The 17,086-nt window shown below is 39.4% G+C and overlaps 1 protein-coding gene across 1 annotated transcript in view; it reads left to right on the forward strand.

Moving 5' to 3' along the window:
- Window positions 1-1,692: 1,692 nt before the first annotated feature.
- LOC140492098 (pro-neuregulin-2, membrane-bound isoform-like) overlaps window positions 1,693-17,086 on the forward strand; it is a 690,845-nt gene continuing 675,451 nt past the window's right edge. Inside the window, exon 1 of the mRNA XM_072590830.1 lies at window positions 1,693-2,145. Within this exon, the coding sequence (XP_072446931.1) occupies window positions 1,740-2,145 (406 nt within the window). The 5' untranslated portion in view covers window positions 1,693-1,739. The remainder of the gene's footprint in view (window positions 2,146-17,086) is intronic.

The following is a 17,086-nucleotide window of genomic DNA, read 5'->3' on the forward strand; positions in this document are numbered from 1 at the left end:
TCCAAGGGCTTGTGTTGATGATCGATTCAGAATGGTGACTATGTGGCTGAGGTCAGAAATATGTGTGCCCTTTGCAGATACCATCCTAGACCTGCAATGACCTCACCCCCTGTGATTCCATAAATTTGGAATGCTATACAGAAAAATGTTGTGATCATAAAATCTCTCAGACTCTTTCTTTGGGAGTGTCCTTGTTCCCTAGTCGAAATGGCTAGTGTGTGCAAAAAGGCACAACCTGGTCTGACATTGGAATCTGCCTCTTCACTTGGCTTCTGAGATTGGAAGGTGATGGTTCACCTCTCCGGAAACAAAAAGGAAATGGCCAGAGATGAAGCAACAACAGACAACGAGTTAAGGAGCTGGTTTTCAGGAAGGCATACACAAGCAGAATTCTCTTTATCACCATCCCAAACACTGAGAAGTTTTTGGGGGGGGTGTGGTCGTGCTTTTTTTCTCGGACTGTTGAGAATTGGCAGGAAACATTTTGCTATGAAAGCCGGCTCCAATCTAAACGCTTGGAGTCGCTGTACATGACGAGGAATACCTCACTGGTGGGTCCGCAGTCGGGTGCTGTGGAACCTATCAGACCTCAGCTCCAGACGACACTGTGATACTCAACAGTACATGCAGAAATACGACTCCTGATTAAAAGCAGGCGGTGATCTTAGATGCAACAAACACATGTAGACTGTTCATGGAAAGTCACACACACCTGTACAGAAGGGTGCACCGCGCTTTCACGTGGTCAGTGACAGTATACTCTGGACCTGTGGTTTGCGGATGTTCTGTTGCATCTTCTATTGCTCCTCCTATTCCTGTTCAGGTTGTTTTCTTTCGCTAGTACCGCGGTTTCTGTTCAGAATAGGTGTGCAGGCAGCAGTGAAGATCCTCATACCCAGAGGTCTGTAGCACAAAGTGGATGTGATCGGAATGCAGCCAAGTTGTGAATAGATCAAAGCGAGAGAGAGAGAAAAAAAAACATATACATACGTGAGAATAAAGACTCACTGAATGTGCGGAGGTACTGGCCCTTGTTGGGACTCGCGCTCAAATTATTAAAACGTTTGTTTTTCATGTCTCTGCCTCCCAGAGAATGATCAGTTAACTGTTTCTATGCAAAGCCTTTGAATCAGGCTACCTTCGTGGGAAATGAGATGTGTCTATGCAGAGCTGCAGGGCGAGCACTCGACTGCAAAACCCCAATGTAATGTACACAGAAACCATTGGCTGCCCCTGAATGGAGGGATAGGTTTATGGAACATACAAGCTGCTGGTCTCGGCAACTAGTTTTCAGTTTAGTTACTATAGCGACAGCATTATTAACATCATATGAACTTCGTTAATAGACCTGGAAAGCATAAGGCGATGTGTTAGGTGTTCGGAATCTCAGTGGGATGCAGAAAGCTGCGCCTGTTGGATGACACATATTGCGATGGAGCCGCCGCTGTTACCGGATGACGGTAAGTGCTTTATGTTCGATTAATAAATAAAGTGGATTTTGTTGATATTTGCCGGTCGTTGCAGTGACAGGTTTAGGCAGCAGTACTGTATTACGCCGTTTCCGCTTCCGAGCGGTGTTTCCCCATGCAAACAGCCAAATGCCATGGACACTTACGCAAGGTCTCTTGCTCAGCCGTGCAACTCGAGGCGATTTGCGGTCCACTTTGCCACAACTCTGCCTCCCAACTCAGCACCGCTCCACACCTCAGTGCAGCCGAGCGCGGCCGTGCCTTTGAACCATGCAGCTTGGTGCTGTCCATTTTGCCCTACTGGTCGCCGGGGTGTCGTTTGCCTGCTACCCCCCGAGCTTGAATTCTTTGCAGGACCAAGCCTATCGTTCAGCGGTGGTGATCGAAGGCAAGGTGCAGTCAGTCCCAAATCATACCACCGAGCCTTACAGTGTTCATGTCAAAGTGTTGGACGTGTGGCCAGTTCATAGCGGGGGTCTACAGACAGACCAGCTCATCACGGTCGAGGATTTTGGATCAGAAACACCATGCATCAAAGTAAAGAAGAATCAGAAATATATCTTCTTCATGGACCCAACAGATGAGCCGTTAGTATTCAAGACATCATTTGCTCCACTAGACACAGGCGGAAAGAATCTAAAAAAAGATGTTGGGAGGATCTTGTGTGAGGACTGCGGTAAGTTATTTTCCCTCATGTTTTGCTAAGACGGGTGGAATTTCTTTATTGCATTATGACAGTTGTGATCGCATGTTGAAGTGCCTGCAGGTTGCTTTAACCTCCAGCGCTGTTGAAATGGTAACCTACATTGATCCAGGATGAAATGGTTATTAGGGCTCTAACAAGGAGCTTTGTGTTTGCGGGCATTTTCCATATCAGCGTGTTGGTATAATGTCAATTTAATGACTATACCAAAACTTCAGCACTATTCCCTTTGTGTATTTTGGTCCCTTCCTTTACGATCTTAAGATCTGATGATGGCAAAAGACTTCATTATGAATCATTGATTCGGAAAGTATAAAGAAATAGCTACCTCTATTTTCTGCCTTAGCATTTTAAAGAAAGGCTACTTTTCGATGTGATAAGTTTTGCAGTGCATGACGCATGGTTTTTGATACCTTTTTGTAAGAACGCTGTGTGAGCTGCAGCCCGCGAGGTTTCTGAATTAGCTTGACAACAGACTGCATCTGGTGTTTGTATCCGTTGTTTATCATTATGCAGGTGGGTGGCTCAGGAGCGCAAAACAGACCGTGAGCGTTCAAATAGCTCATCAGTGGCTGTAGGTAATTAGCAATTGGTGGTGGGCAAAACAGTACTGGACAAGGCGGGAGAAATCTTGCTGCAGTTCTGCTTTATGGATTTAGTTTAGTGCGGTGTAATTCGACATCATGAAGGCATTTTCCGAATGTTTCGTTGCAGTCTTTTGCATGGTAAGAGGCAGGTTGTTTGTATTTGGGCAGTTAACAGTTTTGATCTACCAGAGTGTAGCCTTGTATTTTTAGCACTTTCCCCCTCTTTCACGTCTACATTTATGATCGTTCTCCAGGAACAGGGTTTATTTTAGCTTACACTCTTCGTTGTGTTTGTGAAGCTTATCTTAACATTTTTACAAAACGTTCTTTTGTGTTACTTTTTCGGGAGTCATTTTGGCACATAAAATAATAAAATGGAGCTGAATTACTTAAAAGGTAACCATTTAAGTCAATCTAAGGCAATCGATTGCATTTCATTGGTCAAGTTTAGACGTTATCATCATACTGGGTACCCATGGCACTCAGTGAATGGAATTAACATCTTAGAGGGATGCTTTATTTTGCCACACAGTATATGAATTCCCCCTAAAGCTTATAAAATTGTCCAGAATACCAATTTTGGGTTTTAATTGGCTGGAAATGTATGAGTATTATGAAGACTGGCAGAATATAGTTTCCTAACTTTTATCATGGGAAACTCAAGCTTTCTGTGATCTTTTATTTTTAGATAAACTTCTTGGTTGCAATAGGTTATTATTCAACTATTAAATACATGCTTGACATGCAGGCCATCTCTTTTTGTAATGGCTTAGTTATAACATTTTTCTTGTGTTTAAAGAAAACCTAGGAGTCGAAGATCTATAGACTTGAGTGATACTCACTTTCGTTTCGGATTACAGTGGTATGTATAAATGCTGCTTGCGCTTAGCCAATGAATGTGAAGTATACACAGTTACTAACTGTGTGTTGGTACGTCTACATGATATGGTATAGTCTATAAATGCAGTCCATACTGCACTAATGTTCAAGGTATTATTGCAGCTGGTTGACGTAGAGTCAAATTTTCTAATGTTAGTTATCAAACTTCTTGGTGTTAGTAATACTATGCTATAATACACCTCATACCCTATGGGTACTTCTAACAGCTTAAGTGTTTACACCAGGTGTGGTATGACTTAAAGGAAATTCATGGAAATCTTTATTCAGTGCTCTGGTATTTGTTAATCACTTTCTAAAACCAAACTGGATATACTTGCATTGTGATAATTAGCTCAAGGTTGTCAAATTAAGATAAATGATGCTGAAATATTAAATAGCTTTGGGACATCATTTGTTGATGGAATGCAATGTACAAATCAGACAGTTTTGCCACTTCCTACTCAACCATATAACTTCAATTTTTTTCATTTTAACATCTTCACAACTGCTTTCAACATTTGTCAAATAGCAGTGGGAGAAGAGTCTTTAGGCCCTATTGTGTTTGTTTCTCCTAAGATCAAAGAGTTGTAAGAATCATATCACCTTTAAGATTTTTTCTGGTTTATTTTTATGCTTTTTCCCTTAAATTTGTGTTGTGGCAGAAAGGTTATATAAACATCTGAGGAACCTTGAGGTGATCTGCTTGGAGTTGGAAAACAACATTCATCTGGTCCTCATAACCTTTAATCCCGTAAATATTTGTAATGGATGGTAAATATTATACACCTCATTGACAGTTATACCTTCTGGATTTTCATCTTGATGGTGTGAACTAGCTAAGTTGATATTAGGTGCTGTATACTCACAGTTGGTTCATAACTGCTCTAAAGCTTGTTTATATGCGCCTGCAAGAATCATTTGCACATATTATACTGTTGATTCTGTACATATTTGGCAGTGTGTATTCTACACAAACGTTTCGAAAATTCAAGTATAACATTGCAGGTCAACCTTAATTGAAGATTTATGCATTGCCCTGTTGCCAGCCAGTGCTCATGAATACATGTAAACTAGATGCAGGTATTTCGCACAAAGGGTGGTGAGTGCCTGGAACATGCTGCCAGAGGAGATGGTGGGGATGCAGACACAATAGCAGCATTCAAGAAGCATCTGGACAAATGCATGAATATGAAGGGAATAGAGGGATAAGGATCTTGTGAGTGAAAACAGTTTTAGTATGGAAGGGCAAAATGTGTCGGCATGTGCTTTGATGGCCGAAGGATCTGTTGTTGTGCTGCATTTATTGTTCTTTGTTCTTTGAACATTGTTCAAATGCCATTTGTTCGAACAATACGTTTATTCGTGAGTACTTTGTGGCATTTGAGAAAGTCATTAACATATAATCACATAAAATGCAATGAATCAGTGTTGTCTTTTCTGTTCTTCAGGTGGGCCAGTCTTTTGCTAACAGAATGTTATGTTGCTTGGGTTTGTAAAAATAATTCATTCAGTTGATTCTTATTAGGCTGCAGGCAATTTTTCTTCATCTGTTACATTCCTTATTAACATTAGACATGTTTTAATTGCGGACAACACTCTTTAGATTTACTTCAAGGTGACAGACTTGTGTAATGCTAAACATATGTTTGCTTTTTTTCCTTTCGACCCAACTGTTTTCTCAGAAACATCGTGATAAAGATGCCAACTGCCATACTTTATTTTCTTCTTCTGATACCTGTTCCCACATAAAGACTTGATAAAATTGATGTGAAAATGTGTTCCCATGTTTTATCACTCCCTCTTGCCTACAGTACGCATTGTTGGGGTCATTTCTGGCGATTTAACTTTTTCAGCAAAAATGTGAAATGAAAAACTATTGAAATATTCAATATTTTAGCTGTTTTAAAATAGGTATGAGTGTTATCATGAGCACTACATTAGGAAATATCAATTTCAATATACTTTTTGAATACACTTTCCTATTACTATAGATATCCACTTTTTTCAAACCAAGTAACGCTTACAGTTTCAGTTAAAGTCCAAATAAAAATCTTAAAATTGTGTTTATATCAAGGATTTAACCATGTTACTTTTACTGCTTGGATACTCTTTTATACTGCTGAATTAATGACTAGATCATATTCCATTCAAAATTCTGACTCAGTCCATGAAGTTTTCTTTCAGTTGTCTAATGCTTTTGTTGGTGAATCAGTAGAAGCTGTTCTGCCTAATTTCACTAGTGAGTTTATTTTATTTAAGTTAACTGCTAGTTAAAATGTTATTTCCATGCTAGAACAGTAAGGAACTTGACTTAAAACCTTTATTGTGGTTTTCTGTTTGTGCTTGTCAGATCCTGATTTTTCCCAGATTTTCCAGCGGGGCAGCAGACTGTTCAGCCCAAGTACTCCGTGCCAGTGATTGTGCTCCGCATGAGGTTCTTCTCACCTATTCTACCAACTCTATTAACATAATCCATCTAATTCATTCCCCCTTGTGTTTATCTAGCTTCTCCTTAAATAATTCTGTAATTTACCTCCTGCATTCTATGTAGTGGCAATTTCAGTTTTAAAGAAGCAAAGTAGCAGAGAAATTCCTCCTGAATTCTGATGGGCATTAAAAATCCAATCTTCTATTTCTGGTTTTGTGGCATTTCTCACAAGCAGTCACATCTCTATTTCTACCTTCTCAATCCCTTTCACAATGTCAGACCTTATCACAACACTCTCAGCCTTTTCCTTTCTAAAGAAAAGAGCCTGAATTTATACAACGTTTCATGAGAGATATAACCTCCCAGCTTGGTATCATCTTTGTCAATCATTTTTTCTCTCTCCAATTTATCTTATAAAATGTAAAGCAGAACTATTCATACAAATAATTTATATAATATTAATCTAACTTCCCTGTATTTTCTCACCCTTTTGACTTTCTGTTCACTTTTTTTCTCTCTGTCTTTTCTTTCTGTGTCTCTCTTTGTGCCTCTTCTCTCTCTCCAGAAATGGATGTCAATGCTTTGCTATCTGTGACCCTGTTAATCAGTATCACTATTTTAATGCTTTTTTGAAAACCTGTTTCCCCAGAGCTTTCTGTTACTTTAATGGACTTTGATCCTAATTTTCGAAGAATCAGTTGACCCCTTTATTCTTTTTTCTATAATGTACCATTTTATTCTTGTCCACACATTTTTCAAGCTTGTTAATGTTTAATTTTGTTGTAGCATTTATTGGTATTAACATTACTCTCCAGTTTGATATAATCAGCAGATTGTGAAATTCCAATCCTCATTCCCAAGTCAAGATAAATTATGTTATTGGCAGACAACAACAGTATAACAAGCATTATTCACCTGTTTAATGTTTTGCAGATAGTTTATTTTTCATCCATTCTACAGCTTGTCACTCAAGTCCAACAGTTCTGATGATGGTCATGCATCAATTGTTAATACCCTACCCAAAATTCATTTGGGCTCTTGTTGTGTCCCTATTTCTGATCCAGAAGGTCCAAATTCAAATCTCACCTGCTGTCAAGGTACATCACAACATGTCTGAAGGGGTTGTTTGAAAAAGTTTCCATGCATATTAGATTTGCCACATTATCCTTGTCTACTCTACTACTACTTAAAATAAAATGTAATGAAGCGTGACTTTTCCTTTTTAAATCCATTTTATTACTTTACACTTTATTATATTATCATTTTCTGATGTTATCCTATGACGTCTTTGAATAACAATTCCATTATTGTTTCTATCAGTGACAATCTCTGGATTTGTTCAGGCTTCCTTTTTCATAATTATAGGAATCACATTGGCTGTCTGACATTCTTCTAAAATTTGTTCCTCACCCGAGTATGCATGTGTGTGAGTTTAGTACTCTGTACATAGATGTGTGTGCAAGTTACAATGTCTCTGCTATTTCTTCCTGAATGTGCACATTGAAAGACAGAGTGTTTATGTGAATGGAAAGAAATTGTGCACTGATTAGTGGAGAAAAATTAGACCCTATTTTTGTCCTGCAGTCTTTTGAAAAGCAGATCAAGAGTGAAGTTTAAATGCCAAACAGGTGAATTTTGGGCTTTGGGCTTCACCATATAAAGATTTTGGAGGTTTCGTTTAGCTTTGATTTGATTTGGGATTCTAATATTTGGGCAGCTTTGAAATTTTAATAAAGTAGTTATGATCATAGAATTTTTCCTGGCCTCAGCCTGGACTTTGAGCAAAAACTGATAATTTCTTTATCTAATTAGATTAGATTACTTACAGTGTGGAAACAGGCCCTTCGGCCCAACAAGTCCACACCGACCCTCTGAAGAGCAACCCACCCAGATCCATTCCCCTACATTTATCCCTTTATCCTAACACTACAGGCAATTTAGCATGGCCAATTCACCTGACCTGCACGTCTTTGGACTGTGGGAGGAAACCGGAGCACCCAGAGGAAACCCACGCAGACACGGGAGAATGTGCAAACTCCACATGTCGTTATTAGTCACCGAAATATCAAAATGGTAAATATAGGGTCTGATTTTTTTCCACTATTCCGTGCACAATTTCTTCCCATTCACATAAACACTGTTGTTTACTTTGTGCTAATTTTTGATGCATGAAAAGTTATTTCTAGTTCAATGAAAAATATTTTGACTATTTTGTCAATTTGGAGCATATATTCTGCAAAATGTGGTGCTGAAATGGCTTAATTTGAAAGTGAGTGTTTAATTTTCAATTTTAATTCAGTGTTACTGTGATCTTAAAGCTCTGAGTTAAGGTTTGTTATGAATATTCATAAATATGCAACAAGAAATCTCAAATTGATGGGGTTCTGTATCACCAAAATCTGCAGATTTTGTGCATAGCAAAACAGCAAACTGTTGTCTTTTGATATCTATAGCTAGCCTCTAGTTACAGGCTTAACTTGAACATAATAAACAGTATTGAATGTATATAAACAATTTTCTGACTCCATGCCTTATCTGGGACATTGCCTGCCAGAGTGTAGGTGGGAAATTCAAGTTTCTGCTGTGCATGTTTTCCTGATAAGCTAAGTTAATGAAGGAAGAGTCATGCACAATTGAGGTCTGACTAATCAGTATTTTATCCTTCAGTAGTGAAAATTGTTGCGAACATTTGGAACTTGGCATTCCAACACTTGTCCTAATGAGTGCAAGATAAAAAAATGTTTTGCAACATGTCTCTCTTTCTTAGCAATATTCAAATTCTGTGCCACTATTCAATAGCAAAATAAAGGTACATATGGCAACAGGAAGTGAACTTGTGAATTTCGTACTGGAAAAACAACATTTTTTAAAGTTCAGATATCTTTTATTCATTTTGTGATGAGTAGCTTCTGGTTGATTTCTCCAAACTCACTGTGCAACACATTGAGTCATGAAAGTAGGTAACCTAAAATGCAATGTTCAGTTTTTTTTTTGAAAGATCAAACAAAACTGGAACTGGATATCTCCAGAGGCATGTACTACATCAAGTTTAAAATAATAGACAAAATCTAACCATATTGCTGCCCATGTTTCTATCCTGTAGAACTCATATAGACAATGTGATTATTAATTTTAGTTTCTTCTTTGAGAATGCGTAGAACGATCTTGGGCTGGTTAATTGCAACTTAAATGCTAATTATGTTTATGAATAAATTACAATGATTGTGACTATGGCAAAGCTTAAGTCTGGACCATGGGACAAAATTACAAAGTCTAGTCTAAGAAGCTGCTTCAGTCAGATTCAATAGTAACAATAAATACACAAATCTATAAAGTACTAACTAATATGGCCTTATTAACCAGCAACAAAAACAGTGTTGGACTAATAACATGTTCACCTTCCTGGTGTGATCTCTAATGTGACAATGTTGCAGTTTGCTAACATTCTGAGCTATGTAGAGCTGTAAACAATATTTTATTGAGATGTCTAATTGATGGGATAATATTTAGCTATACTTAACAAACCAAATTTATGCAGTTAAAAGGATTTTAATTAACAAATTCCATGATTGCTGAGTAATCAGCAGGTTTTTCTCTAATGTTGCTGCTCCATGGACTAAACTGTAAACCCTAGAAAGCATTGACTCCTAGCAATTCTTGAGAAGATTTATAGCTCAGGTTGATGATAAGTATGGAAGTTAGGTCGTTGAGCTTGAAGATTTGTTTTCAGACATTTTGTCCCCCACTAGGTAAGATCATTAGTGAGAGTCTCCAGTGGTATGTCCTGCCTCTCTGTTTAATAGGTCTTGGTTTCTCAAAGTGGGTGATGTCATTTCTGTTTTTTTTCAAGGGATGGTAGAGGGTCTAAATCGATGGGTTTATTGATGGAGTTTTGGTTAGAATGCCATGCCTCTAAGAATTCTCGTAGAATGCCATGCCTCTAAGGATTCTCGTATGTGTCTTTGTTTCACCTGTCCAAGAATGTGTGTGTTGTCCCAGTCAAAGTGGTGTCTTTCTTTGTCTGTATGTACAGAAACTAGTGATAGTGGGTTTTGTCTTTTGGTTGGCTAATTGGTGTTCATGGTGGCAAGTTTCCTGCTAGTTTGTCCGATGTAGTGTTTTTTTATAGTTCTTGATTGGTATCTTGTAAATGACGTTAGTTTTGCTGGTAGTATCTAATGGATCCTTTAGGTTCATTAGTCGCTATTTAAGTGTGTTGGTAGGTTTGTGGGTTACCGTGATGTCAAGGGGTCTGAGTAGTCTGGAAGTCATTTCTGATATGTCTTTGAGGTCAGATAATGTGGCTATAGTTTTTGATTGCGTTAATACCATAAGACATAGGAGTGGAAGTAAGGCCATTCGGCCCATCGAGTCCTCTCCGCCATTTAATCATGGCTGATGGGCATTTCAACTCCACTTAACCACATTCTCCCCATAGCCCTTAATTCCTTGTGACATGAAGAATTTATCAATCTCTGCCTTGAAGACATTTAGCGTCCCGGCCTCCACTGCACTCCGCGCCAATGAATTCCACAGGCCCACCACTCTCTGGCTGAAGAAATGTCTCCGCATTTCTGTTCTGAATTGACCCCCTCTAATTTTAAGGCTGTGCCCACGGGTCCTAGTCTCCCTGCCTAACGGAAACAATTTCTTAGCGTCCACCCTTTCCAAGCCATGTATTATCTTGTAAGTTTCTATTAGATCTCCCCTTAACCTTCTAAACTCAAATGAGTACAATCCCAGGATCTTCAGCCATTCCTCGTATGTTAGACCTACCATTCCGTGTGAATCTCCACTGGACACGCTCCAGTGCCAGTATGTCCCTCCTGAGGTGTGGGTCTCAAAACTGGACACAGTACTCCAAATGGGGCCTAACCAGAGCTTTATAAAGTCTTAGTAGCACATCGCTGCTTTTATATTCCAACCCTCCTGAGATAAATGACAACATTGCATTCGCTTTCTTAATCATGGAATCAACCTGCATGTTGACCTTTAGAGAGTCCTTGACTAGCACTCCCAGATCCCTTTGTACTTTGGCTTTATGAATTGTCTCACCGTTCAGAAAGTATTCCATGCTTGTATTCTTTTTTCCAAAGTGCAAGACCTCACATTTACTCACATTGAACTTCATCAGCCATTTCCTGGACCACTCTCCCAAACTGTCTAGATCCTTCTGCAGCCTCCCCACTTCCTCAGTACTACCTGCCTGTCCACCTAACTTTGTATCATTGGCAAACTTCACCAGAATGCCCCAGTCCCTTCATCCAGATCATTAATATATAACGTGAACAGCTGCGGCCCCAACACTGAACCCCGTGGGCCACCACTTGTCACCGGCTGCCATTCCGAAAAAGAACCTCTTATTCCAACTCTGTGCCTTCTGTCAGATAGCCAATCCTCAATCCATGCCAGTAGCTCACCTCGAACACCATGGGGCCTCACCTTACTCAGCAGCTTCCCATGTGGCACCTTATCAAAGGCCTTTTGGAAGTCTAGATAGACCACATTCACTGGGTTTCCCTGGTCTAACCTACTTGTCACGTCTTCAAAAAATTCCAACAGGTTTGTCAGGCATGACCTCCCCTTACTAAATCCATGTTGACTTGTTCTAATCCGACCCTGCTCTTCCAAGAATTTAGAAACCTCATCCTTAATGATGGATTCTAGAATTTTACCAACAACCGAGGTTAGGCTAATTGGCCTATAATTTTCCATCGTTTGTCTTGATCCTTTCTTGAACAATGGGTTACAACAGCCATCTTCCAATCATCCGGGACTTTCCCTGACTCCAGTGACTTTTGAAAGATCTCAACCAACGCCTCTGCTATTTCCTCAGCCACCTCCCTCAGAACTCTAGGATATAGCCCATCGGGGCCAGGAGATTTGTCAATTTTAAGACTTTTTAGCTTTTCTAGCACTATCTCTTTTGTAATGGCAACCATACTCAACTCAGCCCCCTGACTCCCTTTAATTATTGGGATATTACTCATGTCTTCCACTGTGAAGGCTGACGCAAAGTACTTATTAAGTTCTCCAGCTATTTCCTTATCTCCCATCACTAGCCTTCCAGCATCAGCTTGAAGTGGGCCAATGTCTACTTTTGCCTGTCGTTTGTTTCTTATGTATTGAAAGAAACTTTTACTATCATTTCTAATATTACTGGCTAGCCTACCTTCATATTTGATTCTCTCTTTCCTTATTTCTCTCTTTGTTATCCTCTGTTTGTTTTTGTAGCCTTCCCAATCTTCTGATTTCCCAGTGCTCTTGGCCACTTTATAGGATCTCTCTTTTTCTTTGATACATTTCCTGACTTCCTTTGTCAGCCATGGCTGTCTAATCCCTCCCTGGATAATCTTTCTTTTCTTTGGGACGAACCTCTGTACTGTGTCCTCAATTATATCCACAAACTCCTACCATTTTTGCTCCACTGTCTTCCCTGCTAGGCTCTGCTTCCAGTCGATTTTCGTCAGTTCCTCTCTCATGCCCTCATAATTACCTTTGTTTAACTGTAACACCATTACATCCGATTTTGCCTTCTCTCTTGCAAACTGCGTTGTGTCTGTTTGTTTGGGTTTGTTTCTGAGGAATCGGTGGATTGTGTTTATTGACTACTGCTAACAGCATTCCTAAACATTGAATGTTGTATCCATGGTCAGTAACAATTTTTTTTAAAGACAGAAATGTAGTTGAGACATTGAAAGTAGAGGAAAAAGCTTCCTATCAGTGAGCTATAACTGATATGGTAATTTTCATGACATAGTCATATCACTATGAAACGTGCATTGTACTAGAAAAATAAAGAATATAACATGGATCACTAGCCAGATATGTGACATATTGGCCAATCATTTTCATGTTATCCTAGTACACTTGAATTGTCTGATGATGACGGAGATAGCGACATCTTTGCACCCAATAAATCTTCCTATTTTATAACAGTGACGATGTACAAATAGATCAGAAAAATAAAGTACTTAATATTCAGTGCTGCTAACCTTTCTTTTAAGCTGCCATTCCAAATTTTTTACTTCAGCATTTTGGACAATTGCTTCAAGACTGATTCCTCCCTGGCCCTGAGGTATCTTGTTTCCCCTATAATTGTTTGCTGTCATATTCACATCATGTATCTATCAATTTTGCATTTATTGTCAAGTTTTTTTTAAAAAGATCGTCATAGAATCCCTACAGTGTGAAAACAGGCCAGTTAGCTCAACAAGTCCAAACTGACCCTCCCCAGACCGATTCCTTACCCTGTTGCTTTACATTTCCCCTGACTTATGCACTTAACCTACACATCCCTGAACACTACGGGCAATTTAGCATGGTCAATTCACCTAACCTGCACTTCTTTGGATTATGGGAGGAAACCGGAGCACCCGGAGGAAACCCACACAGACATGGTGAGAACGTGCAAACTCCACACAGGTATTCACTTGAGGCTGGAATTGACCCTAGGTCCCTGGCACTGTAAAGCAGCAGTGCTAACCACTGAGCCACCATGCCAAATGAGAATTGTTATAAGGCTTGCATTGAAATGTTTCCTCTTTCGAGGGGACTATATTATATTTGAATTTATTACACCCTTTGTCCAGAACTGCCAAGGTGAAATTGAACCACTGCCCACATATGTTGAGACAGAGATTTTCTTTCTCACTGCTCATTTTTTGCAGGATTAAAACCAAGAGAATGGCAAACTGCTTTAATGCCACCCAAAAACATGGTACCAACATTATCTTCCTAGAAACCTAATTATCTGCAGTACTGTACACTGTCTTGCCTATCAACGAGAATAGGCTATTGCTTGTTTTACTCTGGAACTTTTTTGAAGACTTCAAACAGCTTTGAGAGCAAAGTAATTTTAAATTACACACTAAAATGGTCTTGTGTGCAGTATATCCTCTGAAAAATAGCTAAAGCTATCCCATACAGAGGCAATGTTGTCAGTTACCTGGAAATATTAGCTTTTCATTTCCAATTGAGATGCCTCTATTCTTGTGTAATACGGGAATATGAAAGAAAATGGATTGAAAGATACAAGACTAAGCATCAAATAAGATGTTTGATTCTAATACATTTGATAACTACTCCACCGGGTTTACAGGACCAGCAGGCATTGCAGAGATCCATTTTACTATAAGTACGTCAGAAGGCCTGAATTTCAAACTTCTTGAGGCTATTCTGCTGGCTGTTGAGTGAATGGTGAGAACCTATTTAGATTTGGTGAGCAATGTTGAAGCAAGCAAAGTGGCCACTGACATGAAATATCTTGTACTGTCTTTTCCAGGCAGATTTAATCCTTTTCAGTCAGGTAGTAGAACAATGTGTTAAGGAAACTTTAATGATTTCCTATTAATTGAAATCTACGGTTTTTAACTTTTCCAATGGCACACTGCCAACAGGAATGGAATGACTTGATCCTCTGTGAGGCCAGGTATCCAGAGATGTAAGGAAGAATGGGCAGAAGCAAAGCTGAATTTCTTTAATCAAAACATTTTTCGTTCACTAAATATTCAACTGGTGCATTGAATTATTTTGAGGTGCCGTGATACTTCTGTGCTGCAATTATTGAACATAGCAGCCGTGATAAAATGGAACTTTTTATAGGAGTCATTAGTGATAGGCATATCTGTTGCAGTATGGGTAATTACTCTAAACCAACAACCTTGAGTAGAAAACTGCAAGTGGGCCCATAGAGTAGATCATTGACATTTTGAAGTGTCACATTAGATGCCTGCTAGCTTGGGGCAGCTGCCGCCAAGGTACAGTGGGGAAAGACCACCATGTAACGTCTGCCTGCCTAAGCACAGGGGGCCGACACAGTAAGGGGGATCCGCTGACCCCACAGCTAAATATGTGGGTAGTAATGGTACAGACCTGAATATATAAATGATTACTCTGTCTCTGTATGCAAAGAAATGGAATATTTACATATGTATGGCATGACCAATTGTACAGATCATCAAAATATTTTATGAATAAAGTATATTTTTGAAATAAAAAAAAGTTAGATGCCTGCTGGAATCCTACAGTGAAACTCAACAAGTGTGTTGAGAGATGAACTCCAAAAGTGAAGTGAGAGAGAATGACTGATTGCTATTGACATCAAGGCATCATTTGACCAATCATGGCAACAAACATTCAAAGGAAAACTGAAGTTAGTGGGGTTGTGGAGGCAATAGGAAATTCTCTGCTGTATGGAGTCACATCTAGCAAATGGGAAGATGGATGTGGTTGTTGGAGGTCACTCATCTGAACTGCAGGCAATCGCTGCAGGAGTTCCTCAGAGTAATACCCAGGCCCAACAGTCTTCAGCTTCTTCATCATTGACCTTCCCTCCATCATGATTGCGATGTTCAGTGACTATTACACATTGGTCAGCAGCATTTATGATGACTCAGATATTGAAGCAGAAGTGCCCAAGTGCAGCAAGACCTAGACAATATCCAGGCCTGGATTGACAAGTGGCAACTTATGTAGCATTCATGCAAAATAAGTACCAGTCAATGACTACCCCAATAAGACAGGATCTCACCATCTCCCATTGACATTCAAATGGAATAACGTCACAATTCCCCCACTATTCATATCTTAGGGGTTATCATTGACCAGAAACTAAATATGTCTGGCTATGTAAATACTGTGGCTAGAAGTGCAGGTCAGAGGCTAAGAAACCTGCAGTTATGTAACTCATCTGACTCCTCAAACCTTCACCACATCTACAAGGAACAAGTTGGGAGTAAAACAGAATACAGAATCTGCACATGAAATCTCTGAGGATTTCTCTATCTTTCTGAAGATGTTGAAAATGCACTGCTGCATTCTCAGTTCCTCATTCTCATTGTTCAGTGTTCCATCCCATACAAACCTGTCTGAATTGCAACAATAGCTTGCAATTATAACGAATGTTTAACATTGCAAACTATCCTGAAACACTTCACAGAAGAGTAATCAGGCAGAAATTGGCATCGAGCCAAAGAACAGGACACAAGGATTGATGATTAAAAACCTGGCTAACGAAATAGGTTTCCAGATGAATATTGGAGGTGGAAAGGTAACAGGGGCTTTTAGAAAGAGACTTCCAGAGTTCAGAGTTTGGAAAGCTAAAAATGACTTTTAACTGCTTCTGCACTTCCTTTATCACCTAATCTTGGCACTTTGTCTTTAATTTCTCTTCATAATTATATAACCTTTGTTTGCCTTTCTAAGACCCGTAAAATTTCCTTCCTATGATTTAACAGTTTCTAGATTGAAACTGCACCTGTAGTAGCAGTTCTTTGACAGTTTTTTTTCACCTTTACAATTGAATAATATATAGCTGAAGGAATCCGACTGGCACAAACACTTACATTTACTGGTATCACCCAAATGTCTGCATGCGTACTATTATTACATCTTTTTAAACATTTTTCCTTCAAGGTTAACCAAGTCCATTCTGGCTGGGTGGGTGAGTTCTTACAGTGATTTACAATTAAAAATAATTCAGTGTGGTTTTTAGTGAAGAAGTCAATTCTCCCATAATTTATTTGGAGGCCATGATGTTCATTGAACACAATGCCCTAACTTACCCGACTAACCAAGTCATGTCACTGAGTAACAGCCTCCATCCCTTCTTTCATAAGATCTTTGACCACTTATGAATGGAGTTTCCCATTTTCAATACTCTGACGAGATCCTCTTCTGGGGCTTTCTTCTATTAGAAGAAGACTTAATATATCTAGTTAAAAATCATGCAGCAAGATGGCGGCGATTCTGTAGAACTGCTGTGGACAGCTCTGCCTAACAGCCAAGGCATACTGGTATTTTTTGCCATCCCTGGCCAACTTATGTGGTGGAATTATTAGTTTAAAACCTTACAGAACACATATTTGTTAATATTTGGGAGTGGGAAGGATGCCAAAGGGAAAAGGAGCCAGCAAACAGCAGCAAGGAGTACACTCCCCTGCAGCACTAGGCATACCACAGACTGCAGCAGCAGCAGCCTCTCCTGAACCCCTCGGGGACCTGACAGACTCACAGGAAT

Source organism: Chiloscyllium punctatum, chromosome 20 (genome assembly GCF_047496795.1).
Source record: "Chiloscyllium punctatum isolate Juve2018m chromosome 20, sChiPun1.3, whole genome shotgun sequence".
NCBI lineage: Eukaryota > Metazoa > Chordata > Chondrichthyes > Orectolobiformes > Hemiscylliidae > Chiloscyllium > Chiloscyllium punctatum.